General features: G+C 46.3%; 1 protein-coding gene across 1 annotated transcript in view; it reads right to left on the bottom strand.

Moving 5' to 3' along the window:
• NSF (N-ethylmaleimide sensitive factor, vesicle fusing ATPase) overlaps nt 1-17,326 on the bottom strand; it is a 126,566-nt gene that overhangs the window by 70,314 nt on the left and 38,926 nt on the right. Inside the window, exons 6-8 of the mRNA XM_056863330.1 lie at nt 16,885-16,992; nt 15,900-15,975; nt 5,884-6,039 (exon numbers count right to left, since the gene is read on the bottom strand). Coding sequence (XP_056719308.1) covers nt 5,884-6,039; nt 15,900-15,975; nt 16,885-16,992 — 340 coding nt within the window. The remainder of the gene's footprint in view (nt 1-5,883; nt 6,040-15,899; nt 15,976-16,884; nt 16,993-17,326) is intronic.

The raw sequence follows: 17,326 nt of genomic DNA, 5'->3' as shown, positions 1-17,326 counted from the left end.
GAGTTTGGAACAACTTTTACAAGCTGCTGGAATGTGGCCTTCCCCCAGACAAAGGAGGCATTCAGTGTGGGTATTATTCTTCGTCATCTTAGTACCACACACAGTGCATTTCTTGAAAAGTGGAGCTTTTTTGGGCTCCATGACTACAGAGAGGTGCTGACACGTTCTCTCTCCATGGCGGCAGAAAGAGAACTGGAGGGAAGAGTGCTCCCTCCTCCTTGGGTCATGTGATCGTGGGCGGGGAGATTGCATGCCCCAAGGGGAGGGGGAGCACTCTTTCAGATTTTGCTAGAAGCTGACAAATCTTATCCGTGGCTGACCTGCGCAGTCCCAATGTGTGCCTGCATAGAAGCCACGCAGATGAACATCTCTTGCCTTGAAAACCCTTCAGGGGTCACCATAAGACAGCTGTGACCAGACAGCCCCCCCCCCAAAAAAAGTTCAGGAAATGAAGAATATCCTTTTGCTGGAGAAAATGCATGTTACTGAAAGAGTGGTTCTTCTTCTTAATGTAGCCACAGATCTGAAAGTAGTCCACCAACCAAATAAAGAGCAGCACTTCCATTTCTTTTAAGGACTGCATTTCAGAAAGAGGTCTAATAAAGATGGTGTAATAAAGCTGAATCATGTGTAGAACAAACATTAACCACAATTTGCTCCCAAAAGAAAAGACAGGTCAGGCGAAAGGTCCGCAAGCCCTTGGGCCCTCTCAGTCACTTAGCAGTGGTAAGGTTATCTGAACTTGAACACGCCTGCCACAGGCCCTTCCGACTGGGCCTCACCTTGCCTTGTCCAGAAGGGTTCCTGTTGAGAACCGAGCTGTTCTGCAAAATCTCCGCAGCCAACCAGACCATCAATTCAGGCAGGCAGAATCCTACCACTGCTTCCTAGAGAAGAATTCATTCTTCAGCACAGCACTCAAAAGAGGACCCCGATTAATGATATATGAACTGGAACTTACTTCCCTGGAAGAACTGGTCAATTTAACTTTTGAACAAAGCAGGATGAGCTAGAAGCTTGAGAAGTTGGCTCTTGAAAGCTCAAAGTCTTCATGTGTCACAAGCTACGCCAGAACACATGGATCAAGCAAACATTTTGATCTAATACAAATCATACAGATTTAATAGATTAGAGAAACTCATGTTTGACAGTTGTATCCCACACTCCTCAGTCCATGCAACTTACAAAAAACAAGATGCTACCTAACTCATTAAAATATAAATATAGGTTTAAAAACCAACTCATACGTGCAAATTCAAAATGAAATAAATACATCGTGAGCATCAAATATTTAACTTGCTCAACACCAGTTAAAAACACTTGGATGGGGGGAGGGTATTCTGAAATGGGGCTGCCCCAGTTATCCCCTTGTTATTGCTTGCTAGAATTAGCTACTTACTGAAGATAGCATTATCCATGCATTATGTCCTAATTGAAAAATAAGAGTATTACAGAAGTAAATGTACAAGAGAGGAGGGAGTCTGAGAATATTGGCAGGGAGACTGAAAGAAGAATGGTAGTTGGAACCTGGGCACACCAAATGAACACATGAAGCTGCCTTATACTGAATCAGACCCTTGGTCCATCAAAGTCAGTACTGTCTACTCAGACCGGCAGCAGCTTTCCAGGGTCTCAGGCAGAGGTCTTTCTCATCACCCACTTGCCTGGTCCCTTTAACTGGAGATGTCAGGGATTTGAGCTGGGACAGAGTATGCCAAGGAGATACTCTACAAACTGAGAAACAGCCCCTCCCACCAGGAAGACTTGGAGCCACAAAAGTGAAAATCCCTGGACCTGTTTTGAAGCACTCAAAGACTTCAACCTGGTCTCAAAGCAGGCTCTACTGCTGCCACTTTTAAGCATATCTGCATAAAACTGAGGGCTAGAACTCAACACTGCACCCTACAACCCTCTTCCACTAAGGTGAACCCTCTGATTCTCTTCTGCTAAGCCTTCCTCTGATGAAGGCAAACTTCTGAGAGAAGTCCCAAGTAGCCTTGCTGGTCCAAAGAAAAATCTAAAAAAAGAAAAAGCCATGAAACACCCCTTTATTCAAACAACTACTTCTTCACTCAACCAATAATTAAATTGTGGAGATCACTGCCAGTGGATGTAGTGCTGGGGTTGGGCAGATTCATGGAGCTAGGCAGATTCATGGAGGAGAAGTCCATCAATGCCTACCAGCCATAGTGACTAAAAGGTACCTCCCCATTCAAGGGAGCTAGCCTCTGAATCCCAGTGCCAGGAGGCAACATCAGAGGAAGGCCTCAGTCTCTATGCTCTTTTGTTGGCCCTCCAGAGGAAATGGTTGGCCACTGTGTGAGAGAGGATGCTAGACTAGATGGACCACTAGAGTCTGATCCAGCAGGACTCTTCTGATGTCTATCAGGGGAAGGCCTCGACTTCTATGCCCTGCTGTTGGACCTCTAGAGGAACAGGTTGGCCACTGTGCAGACAGGATGCTGGACTAGGTGGACCGCTGGTCTGACCCAGCAGGGTACGTCTTATGTTCAAAGTGACATAAACTACTGTGAGCTTTCAAGTTCTATAGAACTCTTCATCAGTCTGGTTGTTCTCTCTCACACACATAGGTTGGGGAAACATCAGGCCATGATCTTGAGATTCTTTTATGTGCTCTGGTTTAGAACATCCTGCAGATATTGGAAATGCTAAGTGTGGTGTCAATCAGAACCCCTGGCCTTTTAAGAAGGGTCCAGTTAGGATTACATACTGTTTTGTGTCATTTTGACTGGTTTTAATCAAAGATATTACAGAGATTTTCAATGCCTGGATTTGATACCAAGCTGGACAATAAATTCTATTGGTTCTTGTAGGTTACCCGGGCTGTGTAACCGTGGTCTTGGGATTTTCTTTCCTGACGTTTCGCCAGCAACTGTGGCAGGCATCTTCAGAGTAGTAACACTGAAGGACACAGCCCGGATAACCTACAAGAACCAATGAACTCTGACCGTGAAAGCCTTCGACAATAAATTCTATCTTTCACTGTTTCAAGAATAACCATGTCGCAAGCAAAAATCGCAGCAGGCATCAATCTCAAAAGAGATTTAAGCAGGAGTGTTGTTAAGTGCATGAGCTCAACATAGGACCTGCCATAGAAATACAGGATGGGTAGATATGCCTCTACCCAGGGTAGTGTAGTGGTTAAGAGCGATGGACTCTAATCTGGAGAACCAGGTTTGATTCCCACTCCTCCACATGAAGCCTGCTGGGTGATCTTGGGCCAATCACAGTTCTCTCCGAACTCTTTCAGACTATGCAGAGGCAGGCAATGGCAAACCATCTGTAATCGTCTCTTGCCTTAAAAACCCTACCGGGTTGCCATAAATCAGCTGTGACTTGATGGCACTTTCCACCATCACCAGAGATGCCTCAATCCTAGCCTGAAACCCACAGCAGAAAATCAATAGCTCCCACAGAGAGTGTAAAACTTCTGGCCAGCACCTGCCCCAGGGTGCCCCCTCCCTCACCCCACCCATTAATTTGCAGGTGACATCAGAATACCCATGCATGCCCTTTCTGCTCTTGTGATCGGCTGAGAGCTCTAGAGGCCAACAAGAAAGGCTCACCTGCCTCCATTCCCCCACAAAAAAGCTCTTATCTGCATTGGTCACCACACACCCAACTGTCTGTCTGCACAGGTTCTGGGCCCCAAACATTTCTGCTTCTGGGTCTTGGGGGGCTACAATACTCTTTGCTTTTGTTACAGCAGACAAAAAGGGTTACCCTTTTTGAATAAAAAAGCAAAGGGGTTTTGAGACCCATTCAGAAATCTGAATGGGTCTCAAAACCCCTTTGCTTTTTTATTCAAAAAGAAATTGTTTCTTTTCAGTCCCTACTGAGCTTTTGCATGCCTCCTGTTCTTTCCAATCAAGTCTGGGGAGAACTTGTGTCCCATGGATCAGCCTGAAAAGGTATCCCAAACTTGAGGACTCATCTCACCTCATGAAGGGCCATCTTTGCAGATGTGTTAGGCTAAAAGCAATTTACATGTGGTCAACCCCCACCCCGGATTTAAAGGAAGAAAAGAGAGAGAGAGTTATGATAAGCCCCCAGAGTCCTAAGCAAACAGCTTTGCAGAGAATTGACCCAGCTGGACTCCCACTGGCATATTTATTGCTCGTTTGTGAGACCTAGGAAGAAGGAAAGGCCAGGGAGAGGATGCAGAAGGGGGAAGGAAGAGACCTGCTGCTCCACACTGGCCCAAAGACTCAGCAGCTTTCTTCCCCTTTCCCCCTCCATGAATTATGGCAGCAAACCTGAACGGATGTCAGCCTGGCATTACAGCACTGAAATATTGTTGGCCGAGCAAGTTAAAACTAATGCAAAGAAAAAGGATGAGTGTCAGGAAGCAGCACTTTTCTTCAAATTTCAGATAAGCTGCTTTAGCCTCAGGGGGTACCTGATGAAGAGAAAGGGGAGCCGAGCTCCGCATACTAGCAAGAAACCGTTCCAGAGAAAGAGGGCTGCAGCCTGTCAGGAAAGCACACCGTCGGCAGGAATGTCACCTCTTGACGGACAGCCTCAGGTCAGCCGTGCAAACTAGTTCAAGACCCACTAGAGAGTTGGGTTCATGGGAAGCCTCCACTTGGGATGGACAGGACTGGACTAGACAGGACTGTGCTAATTCAGAAAAGTCACTTCCATGAGGAACAACGTAGAAAGGGCAGAGGTTCCCTGCCACACCTGCTTACGAGTCACTGCATTTTTCCAGGCCTTCCTTCCTTGCTTCCTCCTGCACTCTGAAACTGGAAACGCAACATGTCCCTCCAGTTTAGTTCAGAAAAAAAGTGTACCTTGGTTAGGCAAATACTGACAAACATCAAACTATTGGAATGGCCTGACTACAAGCAGCTAGAACCCCTCGATCTTGCAGCTTTAATTATTTGGAGTGGGGTTCCCATTGATTAGCAGGAGCCACTCCAATGAGTTAAGTTGGGAGACCAAGCACCTATGAGGAAAGGCTGAGGGACTTGGGAACGTTCAGTCTGGAAGAGAGGAGGTTGAGGGGGGACATAATTGCTCTCTTTAAGTATTTGAAAGGCTGTCATGTAAAGGAGGGCAGGGAGCTGTACCTGTTGTCAGCAGAGGACAGGACTCGTAATAATGGATATAAATTACGGGCAGAAAGGTACCGGCTGGATATTACGGGAAATTTTTTTCTTACAGTTCAGCAGTGAAATTGGCTGCCTAGGGAGGCTGCGAGCTCCCCGTCACTGGCAGTCTTCAAGCAGCAGCTGGACAAACACTGGTCAGGGATACATTAGGTTGATCCTGCATTGGTCCTGCATTGGACTAGATGGCCTTTTTGGCCCCTTCCAACTCTATGATTCTAGATGGCTGTCTCACTGATAAATGCAGCCTCCCCAAACTTTCTGTTCTGAAGTCTGGCCGGGTGAAACTCAAGTGCGCCTTATAGCAAGTGTGCAGAGGGGCTACGAACAAGGGCCCCAGAACAAAACCAGTGTTTAAAAGGCCACCCCAGAGGCTGGCTTTAACAGCCTGGCGGAAGCAGCCTGCCTTGAGGCTGCAGGGCTCCATGACTTGCAGAGGCTGGACTACCCAAGCCGGCACCCCATCAAACCTGCACTGCAGTTCCCAAGGTTCCCCCCACCCCTGCAGAAAATCCCGTTCTAGAAGAGGCCACCTTCTAACATTTGTTTATTTCCCGGTGCTTGGAGAAAGGAAATGTGGTTTCCTGCCACTAGCAACCCTGGCTCTCCCTGTATCCTTGCAACCCCTTTTTGGATTCCTGCCTTTGCCCAAGTTCCACCCGTCCCTTCTTAGCTAGCCAGTCTCCTGTGATCGGAACAGTGTGTGGAGCACGGCAGCGGCCCCACAGTCACCTTGAAGTTCAACACTCACCCATTTGCTCCACAATCTCTGGTGGAAACACTCGGGAGGCAAACGCCCGCCGGAAGATGTCAGAGAATTCCTTGTCGAGGCCCCCAATGCCCATCTTCTCAAAGTTCCAGTCAGGGTTGATGATCGACTGGCGGTTTTCTCTGGTTTTGGATTTGCCTGTAGGAAAAAGAAGCCAATTAAATAAATGGGGGGGGGGGGACACATCTCATCAGGACATGAAGAGTGCAAGCAAGCGAGATGATACAGCAAACTTCAGGCGCTTTGTATAACGCAAGACCGGTGTGCCATATAAACCTAGTGAGAACAAGCATGGCATCGTGGTTAAGAACAGGAGCCAGGAAACCCACCCCCACCCACATCTCACCCCACCCCAGCCATCTCATCCCCACCCCAGCCATGAACTCCCTGAAGCACTCTGGCAAGCCGCCATCTCTCCCCTTTAGCTCTACTTGAGCACCTATCACTTGGGCATTATGATCCTGGCCTACCTTACCAGGTGTTGTGAGGATTCCGAAAAAATGCAGATTAAATGCTTTTCATGTCAGGAAAAACAACTATTCAACCTGCCTAATGGCACATCGGTTAACTCAATGTTTGAGCCAACTGAATTTTCCCAGTATTTCTTTTGACTAAGAGTCTTATCAATGGGACTCCCTGCAAAGAGGTAGTGTGTGACTCTAAGGTTTTGTTCTTTCTCCAACTCTTCTAAAGACAAAGAGTGAGAATTGTCTTAAACCTGCCTGGAAGTAACACACCACCCTATAAACTCTGCTTTTTTCACTGGGATGGAAAGGAATTGGGCTGTAGATTAGGCTCATTTGCTGAGAGCCAGACACACAAGGAATTTTGCACAACTTCTGAATGCCAGTCAGCAAGCAAAAGGCTTCCAGTTTTATTTTCAAGGCAAGTTTCTAGATCTCTAGGTAGTGGTGATCTGTTTGAAAACATAATAGCAGTGTCTATGAAAGACTCTAGCTGCTTATATAGTTGTTAGCTACCCTGAGCCTGACTTTCATTGGGAGAGGGTGGGATAGAAATGGAATAATAATAATAATAATAATAATAATAATAATAATAATAATAATAATAATAATAATAGCTATTCCTGCACCTCCTTCATCAGCTCTATTGTTTTCTCCCAGCCTATTAAGCCCACACTGCATCTTTTCTCATTATTAGTTTCCCACCTGTCCCAGATCCCTACTTTGAACCATTCACAACCCACGGTTGGTGATTCTTTCCTCCTCCGAGAAAAACTCCCCTACATTTAGCCACCAAACATCAAGAGGCCAATGAATGTGCTCATCCTATAGACAAAGCAATTTTCAAACAGAGGTGCTACAAATTGCTTTTGATGCTGGACACGTTGCCAGTGCTGCTGGTCTGCCCCCTCCTCCGCATCGATTGCAGCAATCCGTCACTATAAAAGCACTACACATAAAAATCAACACTGCGTTTGATGCCAAAAAAGAAAGGTTGGTAATATTTTTCTTGTGTAAGCAGCAAGTATAAAAAAAAACTGCAGAGATTTTAACAGGAATGAGTTGAATTCTGAGGTCAGTTTTTAAAAAAAATATTTTACTTTCCTGTTAGACATTGCTATTACCTTAAAGTTGATTATCAAGTTTGTAAGTTAACATTTCACAATACTTGATTTACCCAACCCTATAAGACAGTTTCAGAGGGGCAGCTGTGAGATCTCTATTCTGTCTTAAATCTGACATAGGGAGCTTTGACTCTTGAACGCTTTTGCTCCAAAAAATCTTGTTGGTCTCTAAGCTGCTACGGGACTGGAATGTGTCAGTCCTATAACCCATACAAAGCAACAACAAAAAATTTTAGTTGCTTACCTTCCATTCTACTATTCAGCACAGGCATTTTTTTCCTCCTTAACACCCTTCACTAGTTCTAACATTAACTTATGGCATAAGCATTTACTCTCCCTCCCTCAGGTGGAGTCTTACTGTGCCAAGCTTCTACTCTGGCCGTGAGCACCTTTTGAAAGAAACAGCCCTTTCCCTTCAGAATGGCCAAATGGGTCCCCACAGGGAAACAGCCTTCCTTGCTGCCATCTATAGGGTCATTCCACACAGAGTAATATTCTACCAGTCAGAACACTTTCGCCAGCCCGGGGCAACACCAGAAGAAGAGTTGGTTTTTATATGCCCACTTTCTCTACCACTTAAGGGAAACTCAAACCTTCCCCTCCCCACAACAGACACCCTGTGAGGTAGGTGGGGCTGAGAGAGCTCTAACAGAGCTGTAACTTGCCCAAGGTCACCCAGCTGGCTTTGTGTGTAGGAGTGGGGAAACCAACGCAGTTCACCAGATTAGCCTCCCCCGCTCATGTGGGGGAGTGGGGAATCAAACCCGGTTCTCCAGATCAGAGTCCACAGCTCCAAACCACCGTTCTTAACCACCACACCACACTGGCTCCAACAGGGGAGTATAGCTCGTTCAGTATTTTTACTGTAGTGTTTGAAAGATACAAAAGTTATTTTCTCCTCTTAAAATCACTTTCCTTATTTGGGTTGTTATTTCTAATATATCTCCAGCTGGGGAAGGCCCTACCAATGATGCAGCAATCCCCTTCTGATAAGATGGGTTGAGCTGGCACAGAATGGTCAATTGCTCAAAGAATTAAAATCTTGAAGTCAATCAGCTGTGATGGAAGGAGAAATTGTAACGGATGGAAGAATACTAAGGTAGGGCAGTGAAAGGAAAGCCAAGCAGGCAGAGGCCTGACAAGCTGAGCTCTGGGGAAAACAGGGTGGTGAAGAAATGCAGCAAAAGCAAGATGGGGTCACTAGGGCAGGAAGTGCAGAGTAGTTTGACCAGTAGAATGATGGGCAGGCTAGAGATTTGGGGGACCCTTAAGCCAGGGAGTAATCAGGGATGCAGGGCAGCTAGGTCCAGAGGCCTAGAAGAGAATTCAGTAAAGATATGAAGGCTTGGAGAAGAAGAAAAAATTATCTGTTGTCCTCCCCACACTCCAAGGCCTCCCCACCCCCCACCCCCGTTTATCCAGTGGAGAACTTGGAAGTTTGGGGGCTCACTGAAAAAAAATCCTACTAAATACTCTCTCTTTTATAATGAGGAAGGTTAAATCAAAGAATTGAAAGTCTACAATCTTCCTTTTTTCATAAAATCCTAGGAGTGCCAAAATCTGTCCCATATGCTGCATTATGCCTGGAACTTAACCAAAAGCTGCTGTCAACTAGAGCTTGGTTGAGCACAATTAAATTTTGGTTGTGTCTAGTGTTTACATCAGAACCCACCAGTGTCACACACATGATGCTTGCAGATGTTCAATTCAAATGGTCAAAACTTATTGAACATAAATCTATGGGGATTTCTTTAGATGGGTTGACCCTAGACTCTGCAAACTCGATATTTGTGAGAATTAGGAGCAGATATGGAAAGACAAGAACTTATGAGTGCGGCTAGGAGAACCTGCTCCCCACTGAGTATGGAAATTCCCTTTTGCTTGAACAAAGTTGCTTCGTATTTTTATCATTTAACTAATCCGCATCAATGAAGAGCTTTTATGCTGGCCAGGTTTAACGTTTTGCCCTCAGCGCTGAGAGAGGGGAGATATCGTAAAGTTCCATATTTGAACAGACTCTGCCCTATGCTCATGTTGAAACTGTTACTCATGTTTTGTTATACTGCTCTTTGTATGCAGAAATCCGGGTCAAATTCTTATTACCCTTGCTAAGTAAAAAGAAGGAGTTGTCTGATAAATATATATTATTGTTTTTATTGAATAACCAGAACCCAGACTTAACCAATTGGTTAGCAGAATTCTTACAACGTGCAATAAGCATAAGGAAGCTTGTATCTTAACTGTGAAAATTTTAAACTTAATGCTGTATGTATTGACTGTTCTGATTATTCCTTTTTATGCCAATAAAGGTGATGATTGATTGATTGATGAGGAAGGTGCTTTTAAGACAAGTTTTAGAAGCTCAAAATGTATAGTATGGGAAATATGCAATTCGTGTGTATATTGTAGACACAAGCAGCATATTTTCAAGGATATATTTATTTTTTAAATATGACTAATTTTGTCTGCAATTAATACACTATATGTTTGATGACAGTACACTACTGAAGAGTTAAATATTTTCATATGTAACGTTTAACTTGCTATCCAGACATGTTGCTAGCCCTCACATGACTGTTGGAGACTGCTTCTATCCAAATAAATACACTTCCTTTTGTTTACTAAACATTTGCATGTTCTGTTTTCAGATTTTATTTTTCCTTTCTCTAGAAAAGCAAAAAACCAAGAAGCAAGTGGCAAGGTATCAGATAGGGTGTAGCAGTATGTATCTCTCTCTTTAGTGCTGGGTGTATTTGTAGCTTTGCTTGTAGAAAACTAAAGCATTTATTCGTTTACATTACATAAAATGCCAAATACTACAACTTTATACTCTTAAGTTATAAATGATGCATTTTATTTGGTTTTAAAGTAGTAAAATAAGTTTCTTATTAAACTTTTACAACCTGCATATATTTCTATTTATCTTCAAATTTCTACCCCACCCCCACCCCAAATTTAATTTAATGTTAAAAAAACAGGGGGAAATTGTTTTCCCCTCCATGGCTTCAAAATTTCTAGAAACTGCACATCTCCAAAATTCAGCCACACGTAGCTTGTAGAATCTCTGCAGAATTGTGAGCTGGCGACCCTAAGGGGGTAACAAAAGCTTTCAAACAGTACTGGAAGGAAGGGTAAGGGGCTTCCCCAGGCTTTGGGGTCATCAGCCACTTCTCTGGAGGCAGCTTATTTGGCAATGACTATCCTACCGGCATAACATTTTGTGTCATTCTGGTGGGCCCTAGTAAAAAGGTATTGCATGGATCTGGATTTACATTCTTACCCTACTTCTTCCCAGTAGCAACCCAAGCTCCCATCTGGCTTGCCCTTCCTGTTTTCTAATTCTCTACTGCCACATGCTGGTCATGTGCAGAATTATTAAAAAGAGCAAAAAAAACTTCACCCCATATCAAACCAACCAACCTGGGCTGAGATAGGTGAGCCTATAGTTGTTCATTCCATCTCAGGCTGACATTTCCCATTTTACTCGAAAATCAAATCCTGCTGGAGTGCCCTTATTTTTTAAAAATGGCAGGCTTCGATATGAGAAAATGAAACTAAGTTTCCCAACAGAACTCAAACCATTTTCAACAGAGTGATGCAAGTAGCCCAAGACTGCTGGAATTAAGAGATGTTTTTAGAAGGCAACTGCTTTTTTAAAAAAATAAGTGATTATTTACATTCCCCCCTCCCAAAAAAAAAATCTATTTTCAATATATGAGGTCTGCAGGCACATATCTGGACACAAACTTTGCAGCCCGTATCATCAACAGTAACTTCACAGGCTACTGCAGAAACACTCTTTAACATTGAGGATTAAAAAAATGGGAGGAGGCCCCTGAGAACATAAGAGCAACCATGATGGATTAAATCCAAGGGCCGTATAGTCTAGGCTCCCATTTCCAATAATCAATGGCCAGTCAGATGCCACAGGGAAGCCCGCAAGCATGACCCGCTGACCACTCCTCAGCACTGGACAGGGAACCTGCCCCACGCTCCCAATCTGCAGCAGGGCGCGCTGCAACTGTCAAGCTCAACAGCTGCCTTGGTAAGACCTTGAGAGAAAAAGCTGCAGACATCTTCCGAGAGGGAGGTTGGGAGGGAGGAGGAATCCTCTGCCATTGCCCCAAACTGCCTGCCTGGGGCAGCGGAGCCTGCCAATAATCCCTAAAGGCCAGCCTCCCTTTCCACCTATAAAGGTAATGGGCCTGTTTAGCCACAAGGAGCCCTCACAGATCCTCAGGGTAAGGATGTGTCCCTGTTAGGTTTGCCAACTCGGGGCACCGATCCAGAGGCGGAGCCTGTGGAGGGGCATGGCCTCAGTGGGGTACAATGCCACACAGTTCACCCTCCAAAGTGGCCCCTTTCTCCAGCAGAGTTGATCTCTGTAGCCTGGAGACCATCTGCCATTCCAGGAGATCTCTGGGGCCACACCCGGAGCTTGGCAGCGGAAGAGATTTGGTAAGGGTGGGCCTGTGGGGAGCACGCTGCAACCCCACAGCAGGCAGCACTGAATGCAGACGTCCATTTGTGGAGATTAAACAATATCAAACAGTAACATCTGGAACCTCTGTGGAAGTGCAGGTGTGTTGAAAAGCCCACGGAGAATTCCTGCTGAAATCTCAGGCATCCAAAGGGGCTGCGTGGTAGCGTTCTGCTTGCCCCTTGCCCTGACCAGCAAAGTCAGGTTGTAACTGTACAAAGCCAGTGTGATTCGGCTCCGTTCAGCGCAGAGTCTGGATTGCCTGGACAGTTGTGTTGTTTTTTAAGTATAGAGCTCAGGCCTCCTCATCTATGAGTTTTCCTTTTGACTCCCTCCCATCTGCAGCATGCAAAAAAGCTGGCTGGCTGGCTGGCCGACTGGCTCCCCCTGGCTCCACTTTCCTGCCCGTCTCTGACACCACCCTCTCTCCTCTGCACGCAGCCGCCTATGAAGACAGCTGATGCCCCACTGTTGCCTGTGGGGCTCTCAAAGCTTCTCCTGCACTCACCCAGCCAATGTCTCTGCGCCTTCCAAGCACAGAGAACAAACGAACAAGAACCAGAAAGCACAGAAACACGGAAGGGAACAAGCGAGAACCAGAAGCCAAGGTCCTGCTGGAGACTTTGGCATAATCCTCCTGCCCCTCGGCTTGCCCCGTCGTTCCCTGCAGGGAGACACAGGAAAGAAAAGGACCTGTCCTGCAAGAGGGATCCAGCACGAACCCTCTCTCCCCTCCCAAGGAGGCAAGAGGAGGGGGGAGACAGGCAAGAGGAGGGGGGAGCTTCTTGCCTACCCTGTGGGGGACCTTGCGGGATGGAGCAAAGGCCCTCTGCTGGCCCCCCACTCTTGATTTTGGACACTCTAAAGCTTTTCAAGTTGCTTCTCTTCTCTAGCCTAAGAAAGCCTGAGGTCTTTGGGTGGAACTCCTGGTTACAGTAGCTGTTCTCGTGGAACTCCCCCCCCCATTTTCCCCTCCACCTGTCTTACCTTATTCAGGCAGAGACCAGCCCTCAAGACCTGGGTCTGCCACGGTCACGTCTGGCCCTGCCCTTAGGACTCTCAAATGAAATGGGCTTGGCCTCCAAGCCTAACATTACCCAATATAGTGGGGTGGGGATGTGCACATATGTTTTTCAGCATAAAATATATGTATCACTTCTCGGCCTTTTGGCTAAGATCAAGTGTGTATATATGTTTTGCTGCTCCTATAGGAAGATGAATGGATAACCCAGATTCTATAGATTTGCTAGATAGACCTGCACTCAATAATTAGACGAATACAGATCAGAAAAGAAAGAACAGATAGCACAGAATGGTAATAGTTAAAAAGAGGGCAATATGACTTGAAGGAGAGTTGTGAAATGATGGGCTGCTGATAATTTCACTCAACTGGGGCCACGGTCACGTGCAACGCTGTAAGTCAATGTATGATCATGAGACTGCATAACTTTCAAATCTTTTTTTTTCTTTTTCCACTGATACATACACATCCCATCTCTCATTTTCAACAGAAAAAGCTGAGGGGGTAAATGCAGAAACTGTAACTGGTGGACTCCACTGGCAAGTGGCACCTGTGAGCTCTTGACCCATCAAACCAGAAATCACAGAGACAATCAGATTCCAAGCATATGGCTTTACTGGTCAAATAGGCAATACAGTGCATGGAAGGCAAGATGACAGCTATGGCTTGTCTTGCCCGTTATTTGGAAATATAAGGCAGAGAAACGGCGGGAGATTACAAAGCATAAACAGAGCATTATTTCCCAGGAGTGGCGTTCCCAGGCTTTGGTATGTGTAGCCGTCCTTGAGTCTGGACGGTTCAGCAGAGAAACGAAAGGAAACATCTAAACCGAGATAACAGCCTGACAGCACCGTGCCTTCTGCATGTTCGAAACCCCAGAGAGTTCTCCTCATTGCAGGGTGAGGGGCCCCAGCTCAGGTTCCACTCCCAGCCCCTCCAGAGAAAAGGACCTCAGACAGCAGAACGAGGACAGACTTCAGCCCAAAACCCAGAAGAGCCACAGCCAGTGGGCGGGGGCAGTGCTGGCTTTGGTGGGCTAACAGCTGGACTACACAGAAGGCAGCTTCATAGGTTCAGAATGCTCCACAGGGTCAAAGCAAGCCAACAGAAAGAGAATCTGTTTCTTCTTCTGCCAGCTGAAGGATGGGTAGCTGCCAATGCCCAGGAGAAGGGTGGCTGGGCAGCAGTCAATCCCAACTGATCTCATTATTTTCACCCTTTCTCCTGCCCTGGGGACAGGAAGTCAGGCTGCCGACAGAAGCAGACCGGAGAGGCCAGGTGAGAGGCCAGGCTGGATACACCCAGCAGGAGCTGCAGTGCCGAGGGTCAGCCTGCCGACACTTCCTCAGCTGAAGAGGAACTAGAGGGAGATGGCAGGGTGAGAACAGAGGAGTAGCCCCAGAAGACAGAAGTTAGTGAAAGAAGCGAAGAGCAGGAAGTCTCACCGGGTCTGCAGCCTGCCAGCTCAGGAGAACTGGCTGTGTCTGGGGTTCAGCCACAGGTAGCATCAAATGGAGGGTTGCTGAGACCACTCGAACAGAGACACTGGAAAACCAGGGAGGTGACAGAAAGCCATCAAAAGGTGCAGGGCTACAGGTTCTGCATAGAGCACTCAGCGATGATGAAGCCAGGAATGCCTGAAGGGCCTAATGGGCAACAGCTGGTCTGCAATAAGATGGGGCCTATTTAGGCAGAGGAGCCCCGTGGCGCAGAGTGGTAAGCTCCAGTACTGCAGTCCAAGCTCTGCTCACGACCTGAGTTCGATCCTGACGGCAGTCGGGTTCAGGTAGCCGGCTCAAGGTTGACTCAGCCTTCCATCCTTCCGAGGTTGATAGAATGAGTACCCAGCTTGCTGGGGGTAAAAGGAAGATGACTGGGGAAGGCACTGGCAAACCACCCTGAAAACAAAAGTCTGTCTAGTAAATATCGGGATGTGACGTCACCCCATGGGTCAGGAATGACCTGGTGCTTGCACAGGGGACTTTTACCTTTACCTTTTATTTAGGCAGGCAAGGAGGTCAGAGCTGTGTGGGAGCAACTTTTTCTTTTGCAGCTACTTCGTATCTCCATTATTCTTTGGACTTCTGTTACACTGACCTCGGCACTGAATCTGACCTTGAATTAGGATTGCCCCTATGGCAATGACGCCTAGGAACTAGAGTTGAACCACACAGTGCCTGACCTCGGACTGGTTTCCTGATTACGCTACCTGCCTCTGGCCCTTGTATCTGCCGGCATTCTGGACATGCAGAGTGGCTGCTGGCCTCTGCTGTGCTGAGCAGCAATGAAAAAGGATTTGAGGCGAAGGAGAACTCCTTCACACTTGGAAAACTTTTATCTCATTTGCTCTTGCTATCTTTCCTCTAAAAAAAACCTAACTGGAAAAACTTCCCCCTCTGCGGCAAACCCACCTTATAGCAGGGCAGAACTCACCTTGATATAATGCCACTTTGATCCTGACTGAGAGTAATAGGTTAGTATACTGAGAAGGAACTCGGCTTCAAACATAGTAAATGAAAACGCTGTTAAGATAGCTCCATCATAACTGTGTATATTATGCATAAAGCTAGTGATGCTGATTTATCCAAAATTAAAAGTGGGAAATAAGCAGCTTGACAATCAACCACAGATCTACAGGTAACACTCATACAGTTAGTGAAAACAGAATGGATATAAAATGGGTTACATGCCTGACTGCCTTTAACAAGTAAGATTTTACCTCCAAGCAACCAGGAAGGAAAACTTGATAAAAGCTCAGTGGAAGAAAGTGGGTTACACATCCGAAATGACTTGGCAGAGGTAATGTGTAGACAACACTTTGCAGGATAGTCCCTCCTGTGGGCCTATCAGCAAACTCTATGCGCACACTGCTCAGAAGGAGTAACCATTTCCCATTATTACATACATACCAATGAGAGTGAGAGAAGAGCTCTCTGCCTTTTCAAACGCCACTTGACTGTTCCCAACCACAAGACCAACATCAATCTGAGCATGGAAGAAAAACAAAAGCCACAATTAAAAGACTTGAAGAGTACTGATATGCGCGCATGCTCAGCAGCGTTCCTTGACATTATTCTTAGCGTTCTTGGTGTGTCAAAGGACTGACTCTCAGATTGATCTGAAGTGTAAAATTTTTTAGAGTAATTCAGCAGTGGAATCAGCTGCCAAGGGAGCTCCCCTTCACTGGCAGTCTTCAAGCAGCGGCTGGACAAAAACATGTCAGGGATGCTGAGCAGGGGGTTGGACTAGATGGCCTGTGTGGCCCCTTCCAACTCTACGATTCTAACCTGGAAAGAAACCTGTTAATCAAACGGGCTAACAGTGCTTGCAGACTAACTAAGCCAAGAATGGCTGGCTGGCGCAAATCGGTAATATATAATAGCATAGCTGATATGCCAGGTTGGCATAGTAACTCAGTTTCCCACGGGAGAGGAATGCACGAGATAAAGTGTCTGTTAGAACAACAAAGCGAGGCAGCTGCGAGAAGCCACGAGAAAGTCATAACACCTCAGAGGAGCCGCACAGGCCAGCTCCTGACATGCTGCTACCTCACAGGAATGTCACTCTGACATGTTTCCTTCCTTCAGCGCTGGTTTTGGAAGCATCCACATGACCTCTGGCCTTTGACCCCTCCCTCCCCAATTTTGCGGAGATCTTTCCCAAACCTAGTTTGGTTCAATCTTTTTGGAAAGAACACAGACAAAAGCACTTTTGGATGCTATATAAATGGGAAGGTGTTCATTTCTGCAGGTGGTGCGCTTGTGCTGCCCTAAAGCCTTCTCTGTTGAAGTATGCTCATTAGTTCAGCTCCCTCCTATGCAGAGCAACCACACGGGGCACGTGCCATGTGCGAGCCAGCCCCTGAGACTGCAGCCATCCAGCTGAGGCTCATACCTTCTGCTTCTTGCCTGAGGCAGGCTCTTCTTTGAGGATGGTGGGGTCCATGGCTTCAATGTCCTTGACAAAGAGGCCAAAAAGCTTGTCATTAAAGCTAAACACAAGCTGTGGGAACAAAGAGAGGAAAAACCAACGTTACTTACATATTGCTGTGCACTTTTGGCAAGAAATGTGGGCCTAGAAGCATAATGGGCTTGGGGTGCTACTGCTGCTCCCCCCCCCCCCATTTTTCAAATTTATCTTTGCATCTACAAGGTCTAACATGTTTTTCTTTAAGGGTTCAAGACAAGATGCTGTGTTATTTCTGCAACTGAAGAAATGTGATTGAAAAGCAAAGGCACTCAGGAAATCATGGGCAAATCTCACCGGCGTGGGTGGCGCTCACACAAAGCTGCGCTTCATGTCACGATCACAAAGTGCCTTCTTAACAAACTGTTGC

This window comes from Euleptes europaea, chromosome 18 (assembly GCF_029931775.1).
Source record: "Euleptes europaea isolate rEulEur1 chromosome 18, rEulEur1.hap1, whole genome shotgun sequence".
Lineage (NCBI taxonomy): Eukaryota > Metazoa > Chordata > Lepidosauria > Squamata > Sphaerodactylidae > Euleptes > Euleptes europaea.
This window is presented reverse-complemented; position numbering and strand designations above follow the sequence as displayed.